A 24,061-nucleotide genomic window follows, 5' to 3' on the forward strand; every position below is an offset into this window, starting at 1 on the left:
TTAGTTACATGTTGCTGAGTAGGAACATTGAAATGTAGGAGAAATGAAATAAAAAGCTGCATAAATGTCATTTAGGAATTTTAAATGTAATTTTCTTTCCTTGTTCTGCAAACAATTATTCACAGCTCATAGATCTAGTACACTTAGACTGAACACTTCATTGAAAATCTCATCTCTTCAGAAAACCTATATCCATTCTGATAAGGTTCAGTTCACTAATTTTAGCTTTCTTTATGCCTTGTTTTTAAGACCGAGAATTCATGGAGCAATAAAGCGAAGAGCATTTGTCAACAGCAAAAGCCACAAAGACGTCCCTGCTCGGAGCTTCTCAAGTATCTGACCACAAATGATGACCCGCCTCACACCAAACCCACAGAGAACAGGAACAGTAGCAGAGACAAATGCACCTCCAAAAAGAAGTCCCACACACAATCGCAGTCTCAACATTTGCAAGGTAGGCCGGGGGCCGAAACCAGGCTGGCGGTGAGGGCGCCGGAGGCAGAGCGAGCTTGCACCCGGCTGGGAGTGCCGCGACTCCGGGCCTCCACTCCACCGCTGTCTCTCTGGAGAGGGAATTCAGCCCTTGATTATAGCCTTAAAAGCAAAGCAAAACCAAACAGAAGCAACACCTGCCTTGGACACAGGTTGTCCTATTCGGCTGACACGCAGCCTCATTCACCATCACCAAAAGGCACCTGAAATGTGAGCTTGGGTGGGGAGCGGGTGGGGGAAGGTTTATGTGAAATCTGAATTACTGACATAATTGAAATTTGGAGCAAGCTGGGCCAGCCAATATTAAAAAGCCTTTTTCCCCCCCTTTCTAATAATGGAAAAAAATGAGGCATTGTTGATTTGCTGTATAGACCTTAAGAAAGAGTACATGGCATTTGTGCAGCCTCTCCCAATTATTAAGTGCATTTTTTTTTTTAAAGACCCCATGTTATGCTCCTAGATTTCTTTTGTAAATAAGGATTTGGAAATTTCTGGAATTTATTTTTATTTGCTTTCTATTAAAATATATTGCCCAGGTCAAACTACGCATCTGGGTTGATTTTTATTGTCCTCATACATTCTGGAAGGCTGATGCGTTTGAGGCAGATCGGAGTGATTTGGGGGAAACCTGTCTTGGCAGAGATATAATTTTCTTTCTTTTTTGTCTTTTCCCTCAAAACCTCAACACCGGCCTATCTTAGAGGCCCAAAGGAAGCTTGTTGAAAGTTGCTGTTGCTTTCAAACATCCCGGCTTCCACATGAACCCTACCTTTAACCTGGTAGTGGAAGCAGATGTATTCTTTTTTTTTTCTTTTAAAGATTAATTTTTAATTGAGAGAGAGAGAGTGTGTGTGTGTGCGCATGTGTGAGAGAGAACGCGGTGGAGGGGAGGGAGCGGGAGAGAGTCTTAAGCAGACTCTATGCAGAGTGTGGAACCCACCTGGGGGCTCGATCTCACAACCTGGAGATCATACCTGCACCGAAACCCGGAGTCGGATGCTTAACTGAGTGCACCACCCAGGTGCCCCAGAAGCAAGCATATTCTAAAATAGCAATTACAAACACCCACTTCTTTTTTCCCTTTTGTTTCCCCGACTTCCCCTTCCAGCTGCAGAGTGGTAGTCCCTGATCCCTGTTTTGAACCATGATTATTTCATACAGGTATGCTGTTGCTGCTGCTTTTAATAAGTATTTTCTTTCCAGTGTTTTCAATTTCCCTCTCTCATCCCTACCTCACCATAAACCTTCAGGAATGTTCTTTTAAAGTTTTAAATTGGCTCTCAATTAGCTTTTCCCTGGTGGATATCTCAAAATCCCTTGGCCATCCTTTTCTGTCAGTTCAGGGAAAGATATTTATTGAAACGGGCCAAATCTTTTTGTAGCTCGCCTTACCCTGACTGGTCCCTTACACATATGCGCTGGACCAGTTTTTCTGAGCAGGACCAACAGGGCTGTGGGATGCAGTGGTGTGGAGGGTCTGAGGTGAAGGGAAGCCAGCTGAGCTCACTCTAGTGAGTGGACTGAAAAATTCACTGGGATCCTCTCAACCTTGTCCTAGTGTGTCCTAGTCATCCGTTCATCTTCTGGAGCTGAATTTGAAGTCTGAAGCCAGCTATTACCCTATAGTCAGTGAACCCAGGCCAACAGCACATGTTCTCAACATCTTTATCATTTTTATATTCTTAAGATTTTATTTGGCCCTTCTAGATTTTTAGAGTTTCGGAGTTTTTTGGTTTGTTTTTTTTAAATCCACTTACCACGAATATTACTGAAAACTTTTACAAACCATGGCAGTGAGGAGTTAAATTGGCCTATGGAGGATATATTTTTTTAGGTGAGACCTGCTATATGTGGATTTTTTAAAAAGCTGTATGCCTGTATGCCTGTGGCAAAGCATAAAAATTTAATCCCAGGACAAAGCCTATTGACAAAAACACAAAAAACCCCAAACCAAACAAACAAAAAATCCACAAAATTCCTATAGTTATTAAAGGCCTAAAACAAAACAAAATAAAGCAAAAGCATGGCTGGCTGTGAAAAACCAACAAGAAATAAGTGCTCAGGTTCAGGATTTTTTTAAATTGTTGTTCAAACTTTAAAAGTAGAAAATATATTAGCGATTAGAGATAATAACCAAGGACCTACCGAGGTTTACCTTTTTCGTTGTGATGTTTTCTCACTGAACTGCATGTATGCTCTGTGATATCGTGTGGTCAAGTTCTTTTCACTTCCTTAGGATAATGGCCTGACCTTTGGCTCATGTTGGTGTCCCCTGTATTCATTTATTCATTCATTTGGTAACGTATTCATTCATCAAAAAGACCATGATCTGCATGAACAAGATGCATTCCTGCCCTCTAAGGATCTTAGAGGCCCTGGTCTGTTAGTCTTTGGAATAGTGTGGATTAAACTCCCAGTAAACCAAATCAGTCCTCCTCTAGTGGTAGCTTTCGTGAGTGTGGGAAATTCAGGGAAGAGGTTCTCTTACTGTATGTGGTTTGGGGCTGGACCTTCCTAGGGCCTTCACTTCCTGTTTGCCATTGGTTCCACTAAACATGCCACTGCCTATGGCTCTCCTTCCAGTGCCCTTACCATCACCGATAACCCAACTATCAGAATGTTGGGGATCTTTCTTTGAGTATTTCGGATAGCCTACCCTACACCTTGAAAACTGAAGTCCCAGAGACCGATTTTCAACGTGTATTTATTGCGTGACATAGCACGCAGTTCGTATTTAGTGATATCTGCTATGGAGCCTCTATGCATGATCCTAAATATTAGTTGAATGCCAAAAATGTTGGTAAATTCCTTTCATGAGTGTGTTCTTTTAGAAAGACTCATTATATCAGACATACAAAAAAATTAATGTAAAACCAGTTCATTTATCTGTATGTATAAAAGCCAATCAATCAATGTACCTAATTTGTAGAAGACAGCGTGAACTTCATATTTCTGGATGCACATTGGATAGATGATAAACCATTCAATTGTTTAAAAACTAAATCTAAATCGACAAATTAAATATGTAAATACTATTTATCCAAGTAAAGTATGTAATTTCAGCCTAATTTGGACATAAATAATATTTTCACATTTCAAAGGACCTTAATTACTGGGGTTGATTAATTTACTTTAATATCTACTGAATGCAATTCCTTTTGGTAATAGGAAAAAGGAAACATATTCTGGGCTGACTCTGCCAGTAACTAGTTTTATGGCCCTGGAAATATCATTTCACATCTTTAGATCTCAGTTTTTTCATCCATAAAATAAGAGTTTATTCTAAAGACCTTTTTAGTTTCAACTCTATGATTTTCATTTCGTAAATGACTATCTCTTGACCTTTTGAAAGTAATTATGTTAATGAGAAAAAATTGACATAAACCTACATACATATAAATATATCTTTATAGTTAAGCATATATATATATATATATATATATATATATATATATATACACATAATATGTGGATGTATATCCCAAGTACGTTTCTCATCATGTTTTCCCCTCCTTCTGTTCAAAATACAAGACTGCCAAGGAGAAGCAATTGAAATTTTGGAGTGAGAAGAAGATTCTTACTCCACCCTTCCTAATTGGGAAATGCCTCCTGTAGGAGGTAAGATTTAGGAAGCATAAAAGGAAGTAAATGAGCTCTCTTTGCAAGTCTATAGGTCTCTCAACTGATAAATGCAGTTATCTTACTTTAGTTGTCTATAAGATTTGGGGATTTGAATCCCTTTTACACTGTCTGGGTCAATGTCCACAATTTGTCATAATCTTTCAATTAATTTCCAGTAAATGGAATGGTTATTGCTTGAGCTTTGGCCTCATAGAAATAACCTATTCTCAGGGCTAGATATAAAATTCTACATTTTAGGAGAAAAATCAACTGAATATTCATAACGTTCTGTTGTCTTATAGTTATTCTGCTGTTTTCTTGTCTAAACAAACCGTGTACTGTATTCCAAATTAAAATAGAACACATTATTTCTCTCTGATGGTATGATGCAAATTTTGTATCCTTAACCAAGATGCTACATTTTGGGGAAAATTCTGTTTTTGTATGTGTTTTTGAATGATAGTTTACCAATGCAAATGTTGTTTGGAATTTGTTTTAGCATAATGGACTGTTGTCTGACTTTGATCCAATATTCAGGGATTTCCTTACTTGAGTTTTCAGTTTCCAGTTTCCAACCTGATTGTAGTAGGAAAAAAAAAATTCTTAAAAAAACCCCAGAACTCAATATTTCATAATCAGTTTCCTTTTTTTTTCTTTAGCCAAACCAACAACTTTATCTCTTCCTCTGACCCCAGAGTCACCAAAGTAAGTATTAAGAAATGTAACCATTTTCAGAAAGGGAAGGGGGTTCTAATACATTTGGCTACAGCAACTCCATTTCAGTTTGTTTTTATAAATGTGCCATATCTTCCAGTGACCCCAAGGGTTCCCCATTTGAGAACAAGACTATTGAACGAACCTTAAGTGTGGAACTCTCTGGAACTGCAGGTAAGCCCTGTATTTCACTTGGAGCTGTGTGTGTGTGTGTGTGTGTGTGTGTGTGTGAAATATGTATTAAATAATAGCACATATTCTCTATGTGATTAATGAAATTAACAAATTATACAAGCAACATTGGATAAGTAGTTACCTATAAATATTTCCACCTTTTTTTTTTTTTTTTTTTTTTTTTAAGAGAAGACATGTATTGTGTGTCAGACCTGGGCCAGACCCTCTGATGTATGTTATTACTTTAGCTCCCTAAATAACCCTATGTCAGAATAAGACACCAAAACTTGAGCAGGATGAGAAATTAACATTTATTGGTCTCCCACTCAATAAGTGTGCCAGGCGTATGAGTGGTTTTGACTAGTTTCACAATGACCTCATGAAGACAGTGGTAATTTTCTCATCTTTAAGATAAGGATGTTAAGGTTCAGAAGTGCTAAATAATTTTCCCAAGATCACAGAGCTAGAAAGCAAGGAGCAACATTTTGAATGCCCCTTTATTCATTATATCAATGTTTTAATTGGAATCTTGTGTCACTCACCATTATACTTAACAGTATAATGCTTTCCTATATATGTTACCATTTTTATATCTTTTCAGCAAAGGAGAAAACTGAAAATGTGCCCGTTCACCAAGACAAAATGTGCTTATGTGTTTTAAAACAAGAGTGATTTTCTTCACCATTTGGACTTCTGGACTCATTTAGTCAGTCTTACTTTATGCACTGTAGAGAAAGGAGCTTTAAAAACTTGGAATAAGCCCCGAGTAACTTAATAATCCACAGATTTCCTAGGCAGACTTAGAAGTTGGTTGTAAATGGTGCCTTTGCACTGAGTGCTTTAGGTTTAGATACTTGAACTTTCTACTCCAGAAGGTGAATCTTAGGCTGCCTGAACAAGAAGTTCCTTGACTCTGGCCATTGCTGATAAGGGTAAAGGAACAGTAACTTAAACAAGGTGCTTTCAACCAGAACTATAGTGTCTACATACACCATGGTCATTGTCCCTAAGTTTAATTTCACACTTTGAGTTTGCTAAATTATGAAAGGTCATAAGGAGTTTGCTTCTTATGAAAGGTCTATTGCATGATCGCATGATTTGGTCAAGCAGTAGGGTAGTTAATTTCATGGTGTTTATATATATATTTTATGTGTGTGGACACATTTATGTGTGAAAATGTCTATCTTTATATGCATGCATACATGTGCACATATATACTCGCCCATAGGCATATACATAACATCATTTCTTAAATAAGTTATAATTACTTATATGGTTATAAGTAACTTTTATGTATATATATATATATATATATATATATATATATATATATATATCATATTCAGTAGAGGCCTTCTTATCTGACCAATAAGAATGAGTATCTGGTGGGTTTATAAAAAAAACTGATTAAAGTATCCAATGTCATTTTGTTTTTGCCTAAGTCATATAAAGAAACATTCAAAGATCAGATTTTTTGTATAAGAAACAGAGACCTTTGCCTTGAACTTAAAAATCCTCACTGGCAATCCATTAATCTTTCTGGCACAAACTGTAGTCATGATGTATCTTAGATGGTATCCACTGTTCAATTCTTGCTTTTTAGAGGAAAAGAATTAAAGATCTTTGTGTAGTAGTCTGAGCGCAAAATCATTCTAGATTTTTATGCTTTTCCTATAAATAAATAATAATCATAATTTACCATGTTTTCCCAGTGTTTCCAATACCACCTGTCTATAACTGATTGGACAGCTTCTTCTTTCAATGACATACCTTTATTGGTTCTTCTTATGGAAACATTTTTTCTTATACTTCATACAATGGCATAGTATTTTGTTATCTTACAGAATTCCAGTTACCACTATAATAGACATCAACTGGTTTGGGAAATACTACTGTGGCTCATGATAACAACTCCATTGAAAGGAATCTATTAACTATGAGTATTCAGAATGTTGTATTAGTCACTTATTTTGTTTCAGAGGGAATTGAGAAAGCTTCCACTTTGTATAGCCACACCGAGGCTTCTGTTAAAAGGTTTTTATTAGAGGCACCTGGGTGGCTCAATTGGTTAAGGTTTTGCCTTTGGCTCGGATCATGGTCTTGGGAGAAGTCCCGGGATCAAGCCCACTTCAGGGTCCCTGCTCAATGGGGAGTCTGCTTGTCCCTCTGTCCCTCCCTCTGCTTGTGCTCTCTCACTCTTTCTCTCTCTCAAATAAATAAATAAAATCATAAGCAAAAGGCTTTTTATAATTCTCATAAATAATAAAGCTTACTATAAAAGTGTCAAAAATATAAACTAGTGGGAAAATATTCATAATTCTTTTTTTTTAATTTACTTATTTATTTGAGAAAAAAAGAGAGAAAGAGAGAGCATGAGCAAGGGGAGAGGCAGATGGAGAGGGAGAGGGAAAGAATCTCAAGCAAATTCCCTGCTGAGCACAGAGCCCGATGGGGATCCTCTAACCCACAACCCTAAGATCATGACCTTAGCAAAAACCAAGAGACAGACACTTAATTGACTGAGCCACCCAGGTGCCCCTATTCACAATTCTAAGGTGCAAAGTTATCCATAGCATTTTCTTCCTATGGATAATCTTATACATTATATTTATACTATAGTCATTTTGTATATATAATTTTGCATCCTGATTTTTCAGTTAACATTTTAATGAGAAAATTATTTTATTATCACAGACCTTTTATTATCAGGTTTTTAGTGTGTTGTATGACATTAATCTTAGTAGTTACATCAAAATTTATTTAATCACACTCGCATTATAAATTTAGGTTGTTTTGAAGTGTAACCATTTTGAAATAGCACTGCTTTAGAAATGTTTGTTCATAATTTTTTACAGAAGTATAGTCGACATACGATGTTATATTAGTTTCAGGTATACAACATCGTAATTCAACACTTCTATATATATTGCAGTGCTTGCCATAATAAGTGTAGTTACCATCTGTCACCATACAAGTTATTACACTATTATTGATTAATTCCCTATGCTGTGTTTTTTATCCCTGTGACATATTTATAACTGGAAGTTTGTACCTCCTCATCCCCTTCACCTATTTTGTGCATCCCTCCACCTCCCTCCCCTCTGGCAAACATCAGTTTGTTCTCTGTATTTATGAGTCTGTTTCTGTTTTTTGTTTGTTTGTTTTGTTTTGTTTTTTAGATTCCCTACATAAGTGAAATCATATGGGATTTGCGTTTCCCTGTCTGACTTATTTCACTTAGCATAAGACACTGTAGATCCATTCGTGCTTTCACAAATGGCAAGATTTTATTCTTTTTTATGACTGAGTAATATTCCATAATATATGTATACTACATCTTATTTATTCATCTATTGCTTTTCTGTTTTGGTTATTATAAATAATGCTGCAATAAACATAGAGATGCATATATATTTTCTAATTAGTGTTTTCATCTTTGTTGAGTAAATACCCAATAGTGGAATTACTGAATTATATGGTACTTCTATTTTTAATTTTTTTGAAGAATCTCCATATTGTTTCTAGAGTGGCTGTGCCAATTTACATTTCCTCCAGCAGTCACAGGTTTCTTTTTTTTTTTCCCTACATTCTCATCAATACTTGTTATTTCTTGTATTTTCGATACTAGTCATTCTGATAGGTAGAAGGTGATATTTCATTATGGTTTTAATGTCCATTTTCCTGATCATTTAGTGATGTTGAGCATCTTTTTATGTGTCTATTGGCCATCTATATGTATTCTTTGGAAAAATATCTATTCAGGTCCTTTGACCATTCTAATCAGATTATTTGTGGGTTTTTTGTTATTGTTGCTATTGTTCTATTCATAAATTTTATCTTATTTTCTCAAAATAAACTATTATTAGTTTTTAATAATGACTACAAAGATATAACATCTTGGTGTCTTTTGGTATATATTGCCTCATTGCTATCCTGAGAAGTTCTTTCATGGATAGCCCTATTAACCCTACATGGATATACTTGCCTTACTGCACATTTCCAAAGATATCCCATGCTAGCATTTTTAAAATGTTATATATATATGAATATATCATTTTAATTGCATTCCTTCCATTAGTGAGATTATGATGTTACAAAAAGCACTTCTATTTCCTTCTTGTAAAAGTTTTAACATTTTTCTTATTGATAGATACCTAATTTTAAATAATTTAGTGATGACTTTGAAAGTTTAGTAGCCTACACTATTGAAAGACAAGTAGAGATTTATAGAAGATACATTTTTTTACATATTTAGAATCCTTAAAAATATACACAGTGTATTTCTGTCAGTGAATCAGAATTTATCTGACTGGTTTAAATCTTTTTCTCTTGGTGCTTTGAAAGATTATTGGCTACAGTGGAAATCAGTTTACCAACATGTTTTTAATATGTGCTCTATGCTTTCAATATGTCTTAGGAGATATACATCAAATAGAAGACCTAGAGACTGATCCATATAAAGCATGAAGCATTGTAGTGGCCTTCTAAACAGATGTTCTTGTGTTTAAGATGTGGGTTTATAGTTTGTTGGGGGAAACAACACACATTGTACAAGTAGCATGAAGGCAAAATATTATTTATTATCTATAAGGTTTTGTTACCTTCTAAGAAAGATGGACCCAGAGGGTGTTTTTGAGTTTATTGAGTGTGGTAGTTTTAAGTGTGAAGGTGCAAATTAGAGAAACTGAGGTAGGGCCCAATTGCATTACAAAGTAGAAAGAATGTAGAGCTCTAGGAAAACAAGGGGCTGAGGAGGAACTTGGAAAAATAGAAATTTGGAACTTGATTGGAGGGTGGTGTGAGGAAGAGTTTTTTTGGGATAGACGTATGTTTGAAATGCTATGCAGTATGTGATGCTTATGATCACCATCTCCTCGAACAATCTTTAGTAAAATTTCTTGCATGGTAGGAATTGAAAGAGGTGACAGACACTGATTGCACCTCCAGGGAATCACCAAAGGGAGAAAAGAAGTTATCAAAGGGAACCCTGTAACTTTGCCTCAAGTTAAATGCAGAAGAGTGAAAAGAATTATAAAGATGGTTCAAGGACTGGAGGCAGAATTAAGGCGATATCATTAGTGAAGGACCCAGGTAATCCACGGAGAGGAGTGTGGAGGGATTGGTGCTCTCTGTGGGCTAAACCACCTTGGGGAGCCTTTGGGAGAGAAATATTTGTATCGGATTTGAACTGCACAGATGGAAAGTGGAGAGGATATTGATGGAGCAGAAGCAAGAAAGTAGGAAATCAAAAAGGTGTTTGAGTAACACTGTACTTGGCATGGGCAGTGAAATCAGCAAGGAACTACAAGACGGAGCATGTACTTTTCCTCCTTCATCTTTTAATTGCTAAAATGCTCTCTCTGTCCTTAATCTTTTCTGGGTTTTAGTTTCCTTAATGTTAAAGTCATAGTTATAATCCCCAAATCAAATTACTGTCTGACTCAAAGGACTAAAATATAGGTTGAAAAATAAAATTGCCAGTACTCAACCATTTTTGACATCCAAAAATGGCAATTACATGTGCAGTCAGCCAGAATTTAAAAACTTTATAAACAGTGAAGCTCCAGGTAAAAGTAGTCTGCTATGATTTCTAAAAGCAGACAGCATAGCTTAGTGAGGTTGTGCAAAACCATGGCTCTGACATTGGACAAACCCAAGTTCAAATTCTGGATCTACCATCTAGCAAGGTGACCTGTGGTCATTTTAATTAACTTCTGTAAGACTCAGGATCCTAATGAACCAAACGAAGATAATAACAGTACCTGTATCTCATTGAGTCACTCTGAGGATAGAGGTAAAACATGAAAAAGGCTTCCTCCAGTGCCAGTGTATGTAAGTATTCAATAAATATTAGATATTGAACTACTAATTCTGCATTAACTTTATCTGCTGAGGTCATTGTACCTTGTTGTTCATCTTTTCAACTTTTAATTATCTTACCTGTTTCCTTTCAGTGACCCTAATGTTTTTTTTTTTCTCTTTGGTACACTCATATATGGACTTCTATATTTTCTTTGTGGCAAAATTCCCTCTAATTCCGCTATAAAACTGAAGATACACTGTTTTTTGGTGTGAGTATAGGATTCACCAAATCAAGGTAGAAAGATCTACTCCTTGATGGTCTCTTAACAACAGCTACTTCTACATTACTATACGTTCTGGAGGTTACACACTCCCTAGAAAGCATGTTATACATGTTTGTTTGTTTATTTATTTATTTACATTCTCTGGCCATTTCACTTTCGAGGAAAAAGCTATATGTTGACCCTAGCTCTGTGGTGGACTCGCGCTTCAAAGCACATCCATGCGATGAGAGATGATGTCTCTTTACTGAAGCCTTAATTTTAAAGATAATAGTCAACATCTGTTATGTTAAATAGGTTTCATTTCACTTGCCAAATGTCATTGACTGGTATTGGCGACCAGGAGCATTGTGTTGAGGAGAATTCCAAGGCCAAGTCTGTACTCATGAAAATGTCACCATCAATTAATGATGTCTGCCATAGGTGCGGCAAGGAGGTGGACAGAGTGGAAACATTCATGTTGTTGATCTGTTGATCCTTGGTCTATAGGCTTAATCCATGTTGTTCTGGCCAAGGAAATGGATCAAGCTGTTGCCCAGGACTTTCTGGTGTCTTCTTTTTCTTTACTCTCACAAATGTTTGTTTGTTTGTTTGTTTGTTTATTTATTTATTTATTTATTTATTTATTTTCAAAACATTTTATTTGTTTATTCATGAGAGACATGGAGAAAGAGAAGCAGAGACATAGGCAGAAGGAGAGGCAGGCTCCTGATGTGGGACTTGATCCCAGGTGCTTGGGATCAGGCCCTGAGCTGAAGGCAGACGCTCAACTGCTGAGCCACCCAGGCATCCCTACTCTCACAAATGTTAGTGAAATTTTCCAAACATTTGAGTACAAGTGTAAAGAGTCAACAAAATTCTGAGACCTCCAGAATACTCCCTCTGCCCCATCTGCAGAGTCTTTGGGAAACAGGAGGGATGAGACAGGAAGTTTGCTTTATTAGGTATTGCCAGCTGGTCTGACTTTGTGATTGTCCTAAACTAGCTCATTTTGGCTGATAAAAAAAACACTTCTTTTTTACAGGTGTAAAAACTAATTTGATTTCAAAATAGCTGTTAGTAAAGCAAGATGAGAGTAGAGAATGCTCTTTTGGCAGAAGGCATTTAAATCTATTGCATATGGAGATTTTCATAGTGCTAGACTTTTTTTGTTTCTGAAATGGAAACGGCAAAGCAATGTCAGTTCAACTAGATGATGGTTTTAGCCACTAGACATGAAGGAATTTGGTTAGGGACCAAGTGGCTGACCCCCAAATTTCACATATATGAATATGTATGTGTACATATAAATTGTTTTTAAAGTTATTACTATAAAAGTAATAAAACAGAGTATAATTATTTTATAACTAATTAGGGAAATGGAAAGAATAAAATAGTCAGCAGTTTCACCATCCTAACACACTAGGTCTTAGCAATGTCGTCCTCCATTAGTATTGTATTTCTCTCATGGTTTTGATGATAGAAGACGAGTGATTAGGTGCCATTTTTTTTTTCCCAGTTTATGTTTTCCCTTGGTTTAAATGGGCAATCATTCACATTGCACCTTGGTGGACTTGTGCTTAAGAACCCACTCATTAACCAATCAATTTGTAATTTCTTTTATGTGTAGTTTTATATTATTATCCTTTTTGCACTTCCTATTTAAGAATTTATTTTGCTGGACGGAATATTGACAGACAACACAAATTTGCTGTACCCTTTGGGCATATACATCTTTTGTATGTGCCTTATTTTGGGGAAATAAACCAAAGCAAAATATGAGCGGTAGTTGGTAGTTTTACAAGGAAAACCCTAGCATGAGAGAACTGGAAAGTGATTTTGACAGGTCATATAATCCATTCCTGAGCCCAAAGAATCCAAGAGAGGGAGACCCCACAAATTCTCTTTACAGCCCATTCCAATGTTTGGCAACTCTTACCGTCAGGGATTTCTTCCATATTTCAACTATATCCTTCATTTCCTTTTTTTGGTCTCATTCTTCTGGACCCAACATCTGGAAGGATCATTCCTTTGTTCTCGAGTTATCTTTTTGGGAAATAGCTACTATCCAAATTTCTTTTAAGCCAGGAATAACAAAGTACTTACACCAGCTTCAGGGGGGTTTGGTGATAGCCGCCTGGAAAGACAGGTCCCCTCCCCCACTCTCAGCCCAGCTCCCGCCCCAGCGCTGTGGGAAAGGGCACAGGAGCCAATTAATAACTTCATCTTCCATGAGCAAGAGTTGGAGAATTAGGCACATGTCCTAGAAAGGCTCTGAAGCTTTTCTGTGAGGCCAGTCTGTTCCTCAGAACCCAGGCGTGATGTAGGACGCAGTGAGTGGTAAAGGGCAGGGGCACTGGCAGTCAGAGCAGTTTAGGGTGATGGTCACCCCAGGATTGAGCAGGGTAAGGGAGGTTCCTCCGTTTGAGCATTAATGCTTCAGTGGCTGGCTCCTCTGGGGCTCAGAAAGTCCTGGGGAGGTTGGGGGCCGGAGAGGGCATATTTTATACCAAATATTCCCACTAGCAGAGCAGTACAGTTCCTACTGAGTAGCAGCCCTTCCTGTGATCTCTTGACACCCACTCCAAGTTCTTGAGGCACAGAATAGAAGAGTAGGATAAGCCACATGCCTCTCTGCCCAGTCCTTTCTCAGTAAGGTTTTAAGGAAATTAGAAACTCGTCTTCTCATCGTTTCTCCTTAAGAAATATTTCAACTCTCTCATGAATAAATAAATAAAAATCTTTAAAAAAAAAAGACAAGAAATATTTCAACTGACATGTGACCTGAGAAAAATCCCACTACCAAAGAAAGTCCAAAGCAAGTCACAAATAGAGAATGAGATTCTGTAAAATGTTATAAATTATTAAAAAAAAAAAGAAAGAAAGAAAGAAGAAAGAAAGAAAGAAAGAAAGAAAGAAAGAAAGAAAGAAAGAAAGAAAAAAACAGAAAACAAACCCTGCTGGAGTCATTGGGTGGATCGCGGAACACACATGCACACACACACATGCACACACATCCACAGCAGAGGAGTCATCGTTTATCAGAGTCATTCAATTAAACAAACAAACCCAAAAGAGAACTCCTCAAAGAAAATCGTTTTATAGCACATAATGAAAAACAAAACAAAACAAAACTTGTCTCTGATTTTTTTTTTTAAATAAAAGGGCTGTTTAAAAAGATGACTGTGGAGTGTGTAGCACTTCTCCCAGATTTGCTGTGCAGAAGTGCATAAGTGTGAGTGATGCAGAGGTACTTGTTTATTATAGAACACATTTCAATGCAGTAATCATAAATATTGCTAAGGTTGTGCTCTGTTGAAATATGACCTACATACTCTTGATTGTTTGTGTTACGTGATTTGTCTGACACCCATTACATTCTGGGTAATAGCAGCCATTTGTTGCTCTGCACAGCAGGCTCTTTTGACAAAAGAAAATAGGCAGTAATAAAAAAGCTATAGTCTGAATTACATTCTGCACAGTGCTGCACTGCTGAGAGTTTGTGCAAGTGTGTTAACAATGCTCTGAACTGCCTCTTGTCAGCCTTCAGCCTGTAATGGCCATCTGTCCTCACATAAATCTGTCAAAACCTGCTAAGTTCAAGAGAGAGCATGGAATATACCTTGTACTGTCAACACCAAAATGTACACATTCCCCAGAAAATCAACACACAGGAAATAATCCGGAGGTTATGGGAGGCATTAGCACTGTTGATTTAAGCTTGTGGGGTGAAATTGAGAGTCTGGCCATTAGAGGGAAGATGAGCAAAGGTAGTGGCATCAAGGAATGGAGTATTGACTGCCCTCCTACCGCAGGGAACTGGGTTCTGGGTGGCGGACATGGGAGACATCCAGTTCGTCCCGTTGCAGCAAGGGGTCCCTGTGCCCATGAGTGTCTCTTAAAAGTTTGACACCATGTTTAAAAAAAAAGAAAAAGAAAAAGAAAAAAAGAACAAGTGCTTCTTACACTTTTGTTTTGCTTTGCTTTGTTTTGCGTTGGGTCTCCACTCTATCTGGAAATAGATTTTCAATTACGCACTGGTGGTTCCATCCTTGAGATTTCTGTCTCGCTTGGAGGTATTCTCTAAGAATGTTTCAGTAAACAGTAAAAAGTTTAAGGAATTATCTGAATTATCTGTTTGCCCTTTCCCACCTACTCACTAATTCTAGAATAACCTCAATCTGTTAAGTAAATATTATTATTAATTATTATTATTGTTGTTATTATTATTTTTTAGTAAGGGGTGCCAACAGAAATTTACAGCCCTGCTATATTCATTCTTAGGCTATGTGTGGTTATCTTAGAGTTTCTGTAAATTTTAAGTACGTACACAAAAACATGTATGTTACTTCAAGTTTTAAAGATTTTCCCATTTATGAAAAGGAACCATGAAGTCCCAGAAGCCCCGGCATCTGGTGTATTATCCAGCACATAGTAGGTGTTCAGTGAATGTCTGTTCCATTGCTACAGGCTGCCTGAGATGTGAAGAATGTAAAAGGTTTGGTTTTTAACTAAAAAAAACTACAATCAAGGTGTCGCCACTCCCAAGAGCAACTTGAGAATCAGTTATTTAAGCAATAATGAGTTTAGGTACTAGGACAAGGGTTTCAAATGTTCAAGACTAAAAAGAATTTCTATATTTAAAATCCCTAGATAGCTGAGCTATTTTTAGGAATAGTCTCTCTTTAATAGTGGCCTAATTTGGTGTTTCTGAAGTTTAGGTTTTCTTTTTATACGTCTAGAATGTCAGTCAAAATACATGTACCTGAGAACAAGGCGATGGGCTGCACAGACATGACAGGAGAGAAGGTCTCTATATGGGGTCCATGAACTGCCTCATTAAAAACGTTTGACCAGCTTCCCCAGTTATTCTTGGGCCACTGAAATGTGAGACCCACTACTAAAGGAGAATCCAGAAAAATTAAAAAAAAAAAAGATTTTATTTATTCATTTGGCACAAAGAGAGAGAGAGACAGTGGGAAAGAGAGAGAGAGAGAGCAAGCGAGCACACAGGAGCAAGTGGAGGGGCAGAGGGAGAGGGAGAAGCAGACCCACCGCTGAGCAGGGGGCTGGAAGCGGGGCTCCATCCCAGGACCCCGGGGTCATGACCTGAGCTGGAGGCAAACGCTTAACCGACTGAGGCACACTGGCGCCCCTAGAAAAAATAAAAATCAATAAATGAGTAAGAATTTTTGCAAAAATAAGGCAGGCAACATTCTGCTCAGAGCGTATAATCTATTTGGAGAGACAAGATAAAACATACATTCAAAAAGAGATGAGAAAAAAAAAAACCAAAAAGAGATGAGCAGGAATATATAGCATTGTCCAATAAATACCAAACGGGTGATCCTGGCAATAAATTGTTAGGAAAGTAAAAACCACCCTAGTTTGGGGACCATGAGGAGATTCACGGAGTTGGGTTTTAGGATGTTGACTGTCGTTTCCCCCATTCAAGGGCTACGTCATTTGGAATATTTGACTGTTGTTTGCTCAGCAAAGACAGATTATTCATCATTATTTCTCCGAGCATCTTAGCCTCCTGGAGGACAGATCTGAGAATCTGTGATTTCTTTGCGGGGCGGGGAGGGCAGCATCAGTACCTTTAGATTTGTTGTAATGGTCCTTGAAGGGGGCGGGCGGGAGAATCGGGGCTGTGAGCGGCCAGCGCAGAGGTAAGGGAAACGAGGGGAAAGAGAGAGGAGAGAGAGGAGACTGATCACATGGGAATTTCTTAGACTAAGAGACATCCTTGTCCACGAAAGAGGGATCGGAGGAGAGCGTGCCTCAGTGACACCGATGTTTCATTCAATAACGTGTCACCTCCCGGTTATCTTCCTGCGAAGGCCGCCTGGCCGCCGATCGGGGGAGCTTTCCTGGGGCTCCGAGGTGCTCCTTCTCTTGGTGCTTCCATCTCCCTGTCTTTCCGAACCGTTCTGAGACGGGGTGTCCGAAGTCAAATTACCTGGCGTCTGTGTGGCTTTTCTCCCCTCGTTTAAGGAGCGTTAGCTCTGCGTAACACAAACTGCCAAAGAGTAGTGTCAATATTTTATTGTCGAGCAAATATTCACATTAATTTCCTCTATTTCTTTACTGTAAAGTGGGAGAAAGAGGCACCCTCTTCCTGTTCATATCAAAATTTCACGTGGCTTTCTGTGACCTACTTGGTTATGTGTGTGTGTGTGTGTGTGTGTATTTTTTCACACACGCAGATGTATATGTATTTTCCCCTTTCTCCAGCAAGCTGAGATTTCTCTGCCATTTCCTTGAAATGTGCAGTTGCCTTAAGTCTAACCCCAGGCTTGTTAGCAGACTTGAAGTTCTTTTCTGCTGAGTAGCCTTCCCCCATCCTCCTAAATAGAAAGTGTGCTGTAAACTCAAATATTCCCTTGTAAGCATAAAGTCATCTGAACTCCAGCCTGCCCTTCTTCAAAGTTCCTTGGACTCTGGAGCCATTTCCCAACTGTCCTCCCTCGGTGGAAAGGGATGCGGAGAACGTCCTTGGGGGGGGGGGGTGAAAGGTGGTGGAGGCAACTGTAATTCACAGATGCTCCCACGATGGCATCTCATGGAATTTATCTGCTCTTTCATAGAAAAAAAAAAAAAAAAGTCACCCACTGATGGGGTTTCTCGCATCTCCCTTTCTTATCTTTTGATTTTTGATTTTTTTTTTTTTTACTTTTTTAATTAGTGGGTTGCTGAAGTTTGGATCCGTTCCAATCCTCCAGCCTCATCGCCCGCCCCGATGTTGTGCTCTAAATAAAACGGTCCGCTGGCGCTGCAATATTTAGTGTTACTGTTCATTTAGGTTTCTGTTGCAGAACCATATTTTAGACAGAATGTATTAGTTATGCTTACAAGAAAGTATTATACCTACATTAGCCATGGTTTACTAAGTTAATGAACTGTGGAAACAAAGAATCATTGCCGTCAAGTCGCAGAGTTGTCTGGTCCCCTGCCTTGGTCTGTCCTGTTTCACTGAACTTACTTTGAAGTTGTCTGTGTCCCTCTCACCCTGCCCCACATTTGCTGTCAGCCCATCTTTTTTTTTTTTTTTTTTTTTTTTCTGAGTTGCCTAGTTGTTTGGCTCCATGGGTAGGCATCCTTGATGGGAGAACAATTTCTGGGCCACTTGGATGCTCCGCAGACGCCTTTGCAGACGAATGCTACCAAAGCTCCCTGTCATTCCCCTGGGCCACGCTGTGTTAATTTTCCATAAGGCAGACAGACGATGCCCTTGGAAATGTGAGCTTTGCTCATGCCTGGTGCCGTGGAGGCCGGTCGTAAGGCGCTAATGTTTTCTGGGAAGCAAGATCTGTTAGCATGGGGGTTTAAAAACACCAAATATCACGGATTTCACCGCGGCCTGGCAGTAGTGAGATCCATCTTTCCTGGTGACAGAGGCTTAGCGGGAGAGAGACACTTTCTCAGGGCTTGTCATGAATTCCGTTTCCCTCTTTCTCCCCATTGTCTGAAATCCTGGAAAAGTTAGGGAAACATGTCCTGGCATTTAACAACATGATCTCTGTCTCTTGTTTCTCTCCCCACACCCCTCGTGTGTGTGTGTGTGTGTGTGTGCGTGTGTGTGTGCGTGTGTTTCCTCTTCTACCTTCAGGCCTAACTCCACCCACAACTCCTCCTCATAAAGCCAACCAAGATAACCCTTTCAGGACTTCTCCGAAGCTGAAGTCCTCTTGCAAGACTGTGGTACCTCCGCCATCGAAGAAGCCCCGGTACAGTGAGCCTTCTGGCACCCAAGGCAATACCTCCACCAAGAAAGGGCCCGAGCAGTCTGAGTTGTACGCACAACTTAGCAAGACCTCAGTGCTCACCAGTGGACACGAGGAAAGGAAGGCCAAGCGGCCCAGCCTACGGCTGTTTGGTGACCATGACTACTGTCAGTCAATTAATTCCAAAACGGAAATACTCATTAATATATCACAGGAGCTCCAAGACTCTAGACAACTAGAATATAAAGATGCCTCCTCCGATTGGCAGGGGCAGATTTGTTCTTCCACAGATTCAGACCAGTGCTACCTGAGAGAGACTTCGGGGGCGGGCAAGCAGGTCTCTCCTTGCAGCACCAGAAAACAGCTCCAAGACCAGGAAATCCGAGCCGAGCTGAACAAGCACTTCGGTCATCCCAGTCAAGCTGTTTTTGACGACGAAGCAGACAAGACCAGTGAACTGAGGAACAGTGATTTCAGTAATGAACAATTCTCCAAACTACCTATGTTTATCAATTCAGGACTAGCCATGGATGGCCTGTTTGATGACAGCGAAGATGAAAGTGATAAACTGAACTACCCTTGGGATGGCACGCAATCCTATTCATTGTTCGATGTGTCGCCTTCTTGCTCTTCCTTTAACTCTCCATGTAGAGATTCCGTGTCACCACCCAAATCCTTATTTGCTCAAAGACCCCAAAGGATGCGCTCGCGTTCAAGATCCTTTTCTCGACACAGGTCGTGTTCCCGATCACCATATTCCAGGTCAAGATCAAGGTCCCCAGGCAGTAGATCGTCTTCAAGGTAAGCCTCGTGAACGGCCCGCCCAGAGCGTAAGGTCCCCAAACGCACTCACAACCCGCAGACAGCCCAGGCCACCCCCAGGCCACCCCAGGGGCCGGGGCCAGGTCGTTACACAGACAGGCCCCCCCCCCCCTCAAATCCGCCGGCTTTGAGCACGGTGGCCCGAGCCGGTCGGATCACAGAGAGCGATCTGCACGAAACTTGCTCAGCTAACTTTGTCCATTACCTGGAGAGCTGCCCTGTGCCAGGAGAGTTGAGAGCCATGGAGATAAAGCTCACAGGGGACCAGACCGGCGCTGGGCGTGCACAGGGATAGGAGGGGCTGGGAGAGCACACATCGGCCCCCCACCTCTCAGCTGACTGTCACAAGTGTCACCTGGAGGCCTCACCAGTAGCTAGGAGGGAGGCACCGCTTCCCTAAGACGGTGCTGCAGGGGACGCTCGCTCAGTGGGCCCATAACCGGGGCTTTCGGGGCAGTGCCAAACGCCCTTTCTGCCCTCCCCTCCCTCTCGCAGATCTTGCTACCACTACGAGTCGAGCCACTGCAGACACCGCGCGCACCGAAATTCTCCCCTGTGTGCAAGATCACGTTCCAGGTCGCCCTACAGCCGTCGGCCCAGGTAAGGCGGGGGGCCTCTGCCTATCCCCTCTCTCTGGGCCCTGCCCCAGAAGCTCCCCCCCACCCCGTTAACCCATCCCTCCCACCCCTGCTCCAGACGCCACCTGTTACCTCGACCCCCCCACCCCGACCCCAGTTCCCCGTTGATTGTGCCGGCGTCGGTGGAGGCGGTTGACTTAATGATGAAGTTGTGTTTCTCAGGTATGACAGCTACGAGGAGTATCAGCACGAGAGGCTGAAGAGGGAAGAGTACCGCAGAGAGTATGAGAAGCGGGAGTCTGAGAGGGCCAAGCAAAGGGAGAGGCAGAGGCAGAAGGCAATTGTAAGCAGCCGGGAGCTCCCATCTGGTTGAAAGGAGGGTTTCTTTTCCTTTCTTGTTTCTTGTCTCTCTCTCTCTCTCTCTCTCTTTCTCTTTTCTTCTTTGTACATTAGAAAATAAACTAAAGCTAAGGCTTTAATTCGAATTTGCAATATTCAGCCTGTTGACCTGAAAACATCAGTGGGTCCGCGATCCCCCTGGCCCCAGCTTAGGGGGGAACACAAAGTTAAAGGAGCGTATGCTCTTATTCAGACTTCCTATTTCTCAGTCACCTGGAAGCTCATTACTGTTTTCCACTTCTTTTTTTTGTTTTTGTTTTTCCAAAATGGAGGGAGCAGGGATTTATTTTTTTATTTTTTATTTTTTTCGGTCAAATATTGGTTCCATCGGGTCAGACGATGACTTTTTCTGTTCTCTGCTGCCTTTTTGTCAGAGTGTTGAGACGAGGCAGTATCAGGGTTTGGTTTCAGTTTTTGCCTTTTTGGCGGCGTTAGTGTGGGATGGCCTGTGAAGGGACTGGGTTTGAGTTAGGGCCAAAGGAGGCAGGAAAGGCAGAGAGGCTAAAAAGTCATCATCTCTTATGTGTGCTGGGCCAGCGTCTCACTGGGTCGTCGACACATCCACATATCTTATGAGCTACTTTGCAAGAACCCATTCGGTATTTCGGCACTACTTGCTGCAGTGTGTGGTGTTTATTTGACGTGCAGACACTGCTGGTTCTTGGGTTTAAGATCCAGGTTACGTTGAACCTGTTTGTTCTCTGCGGGTCAGTAGACTCTCAGCACCTGCTCCCAAGCAGTTGACTTACTCCACCTCCTTCCTATTGCTCATCAACTTAGAACCCGGGTGGCAAAAACCCATCCCTGCAATTGTCAGTTTTGTCTCTGCAGACACTCCTAACCAATTACAAAACTCTTCCCACTGAGCCCTCAGGGAGAGTTTGGGTCTCTCTCAACTCCGTGCTTCAGGGAGCCCTGCGTAATCAATCAGAAGGGGCAAGGCTTTTGTTCACTTCAGCTGCCTATCTGTGCCAGCTCCTAAGAGGCATTGCAATTGGATCAGCTTTTCACATATCTTGCAGAGAGGGTAACCAATGTTTAGGGAAATGACTTTTAAACTGTAAAGATTAGATCTACATAGTGCGTCTAAGAAAACTGACTGCCATCTACAAAATCTTGAAAAATCCACCTAAAAGAACTGACTAACGGAGTCACAATCAGGCACTGGCCACAGTTACCAACCAGAGGGAAGAGGTGAACTGAGAGGCGTGTCCATCGCAGGCACTCAAAAAAAAAAAAAAAAAAAAAAAAAAAGAAGGGAGAAGTAATTGAATACCTAGACTCAAGGTCTAGGATGTTTGCTGTCATTTAATGTTGAATCTACCTAAGACTGCATCAAAAGTCTTGTGCAAATTACAATACTTTTCCCCATTCTTCTCAACTTTCAAGTGAGCTGTGATATTAAGAGCTGCCAGAGTGTCATTAGTTAACACTTAAGAAGACTAATGAAAATTAAAAATTCAATTTTTCTAATTTTGCTGTATTTAATTAATAGCCTGTTCAATAATTATAATAACTCACATTTATATAATGCCATATAGTTTACAAAGCCTTTTAATATGGCACATTACAGTTAATCTTTACAAAAGAGAATCATGTTGAGCAAGCATGTAGGAAAATTGTTATTTCAGTGTTTGCGGATTCATATTTAATGAAATCCTTCATGTTTCTTCCCAAAAGTATCACACTGAAGAGAGGGATTAATAGTTCCATCATGTATTTGCTCATTTGGGCAAAATATACCACTATAGGCAAAGCTGTCTAGATAAATGTAGCTAAGTGGCATGCTTCTTTTCCTCTTTCCAAAGATAATTTAGTGCCAGATACTTAACAAAAGTGTATAAAGGGAGGGAGGGGTCTTTTCATTAGTTGGCTCTTTCCAAAACATCAAATAGTGTGATTGGTCTCCTCTCCATAGTTGATGCCTGTACCAAAAGCAACCTTGAGGTCACCAGCCCCAGACTGAAAGCAGATACCTCCTGCCTTCCCTTTGTGTCACTAATGTTGACCAGTTTTTTTTAGTTAACTCTTGGAGCAAGTTGGCCTTTTTCAGTTCTCTCTGAAAGATGGCCTATATAGTACAAATATCAAGTTAGCTCACATTAAGTCATTTTAAATTAACGAAGCATTTGTCAGAATTTTGGCTTTCAGATTTTCGTGTTTTTGTTTTTATTTTGGAAAAGGAGATTAAAACAACAACAACAACAACAAAAACCTCCCCAAAAACTGGGACATAGAGATTATTTACTTTACCAACACAGTGAATTATAGTTAATAAGAGCTTACCATAAAGATTTGGGACTTACTCTAAAACTAATCCTCTCTTGGACAATGATATGCTATTTCTGCTTAACATAAGTGGAAACTCAAGATGCTTTATGTGACAAACATTTGCTACGTGATTGGGGTGTAACATTAGGTAAGACCTGGTCCACACATCCAGAGAGCTTCGTCTACTGGCAGATAAAGATATGCAAACAAGCAGTAGGGTATGTTAAGTGCCATTGCAGAGGTTAATCAAGGTACTCTGGTGGCAAATGGGTTGGACACCTAGACCTGAGAGTGATGGAAGGCATCCCTAGAGAGGGTGAGATTGATCTGAAATAAAAAGAAAAGAAGAATTTTGGAGAAAACAAAAAAGAAGGAAAGAAAAGAAAGGCAAAAGTTTTCTACAACCGTGCTATGGAAGATGGTGGCCACAAGGCACATAGTAAATGCTGCTAGTTCTGAATTAAGATGCACTATAAACATGATTGGATTTTGAAGACTTAGCCCAAAAGTGTAAAATTCCTCATTAATACTTTTTATATCAATGACAAACTGAAATGATAATATATTGGATATATTGAGCTAAATAAAATACATTATTAAAATTAAATTTTGTTTCTTTTTACTTTTTAAAATGCGCCTCCTAGATAATGTAAAACTCTATATGCTGCATTGTATTTTTATTGGACATTGCTATTCTAGACAGAAGCTGTAGCTCACACTAAGTCTCTGGACAGGAGCATGGTGTATTGGGAGACTGCTAGTCATGTAAGCAGAACAGCGGGGCACAGGAGCAATAGGAAATGAGTCTGGAGGGCTCCATGGAAGCCAGATCCCCAAAATGTCCTGCAGGTCATGATAAAGATTTTGAAGTCTATCTTGAAGGCATAGTGAACTTAATGAGTTTACCCATGGGAAGATTTTCTGATCAATTTCCTTCTTCGAGATGATCTACTTTCTTGGGCCACAGTGCGTTTGCAAAGTGTATTTTTATGAACTTAGGTACAGAGGTACATGCAATGAGTTTTGACTCATTTGACTGGATTAGCTTGAGAAATCACTCAGGAAGCAGCAAAAGGAAATAGGACGTTCCGCCCATGCTGGTTAAGTAGGTGATTTCCCTTCATATTTTTGAGACACCCTTAAAGTAATGAACAAGGAGCAAATTATATTTGGAATATCTAGGGTACCGTGCTGGTTATCT

General features: G+C 39.8%; 1 protein-coding gene across 9 annotated transcripts in view; it reads left to right on the forward strand.

The window, feature by feature from the left end:
* PPARGC1A (PPARG coactivator 1 alpha) overlaps nt 1–24,061 on the forward strand; it is a 639,247-nt gene that overhangs the window by 598,082 nt on the left and 17,104 nt on the right. For all 9 annotated transcript variants that reach the window (XM_077880956.1, XM_077880987.1, XM_077880937.1 and 6 more), the window contains 6 exons: nt 250–454; nt 4,773–4,818; nt 4,928–5,001; nt 18,676–19,591; nt 20,108–20,212; nt 20,413–20,533. In XM_077880956.1, the coding sequence (XP_077737082.1) occupies nt 250–454; nt 4,773–4,818; nt 4,928–5,001; nt 18,676–19,591; nt 20,108–20,212; nt 20,413–20,533 (1,467 nt within the window). The remainder of the gene's footprint in view (nt 1–249; nt 455–4,772; nt 4,819–4,927; nt 5,002–18,675; nt 19,592–20,107; nt 20,213–20,412; nt 20,534–24,061) is intronic.

Source organism: Canis aureus, chromosome 2 (genome assembly GCF_053574225.1).
Source record: "Canis aureus isolate CA01 chromosome 2, VMU_Caureus_v.1.0, whole genome shotgun sequence".
NCBI lineage: Eukaryota > Metazoa > Chordata > Mammalia > Carnivora > Canidae > Canis > Canis aureus.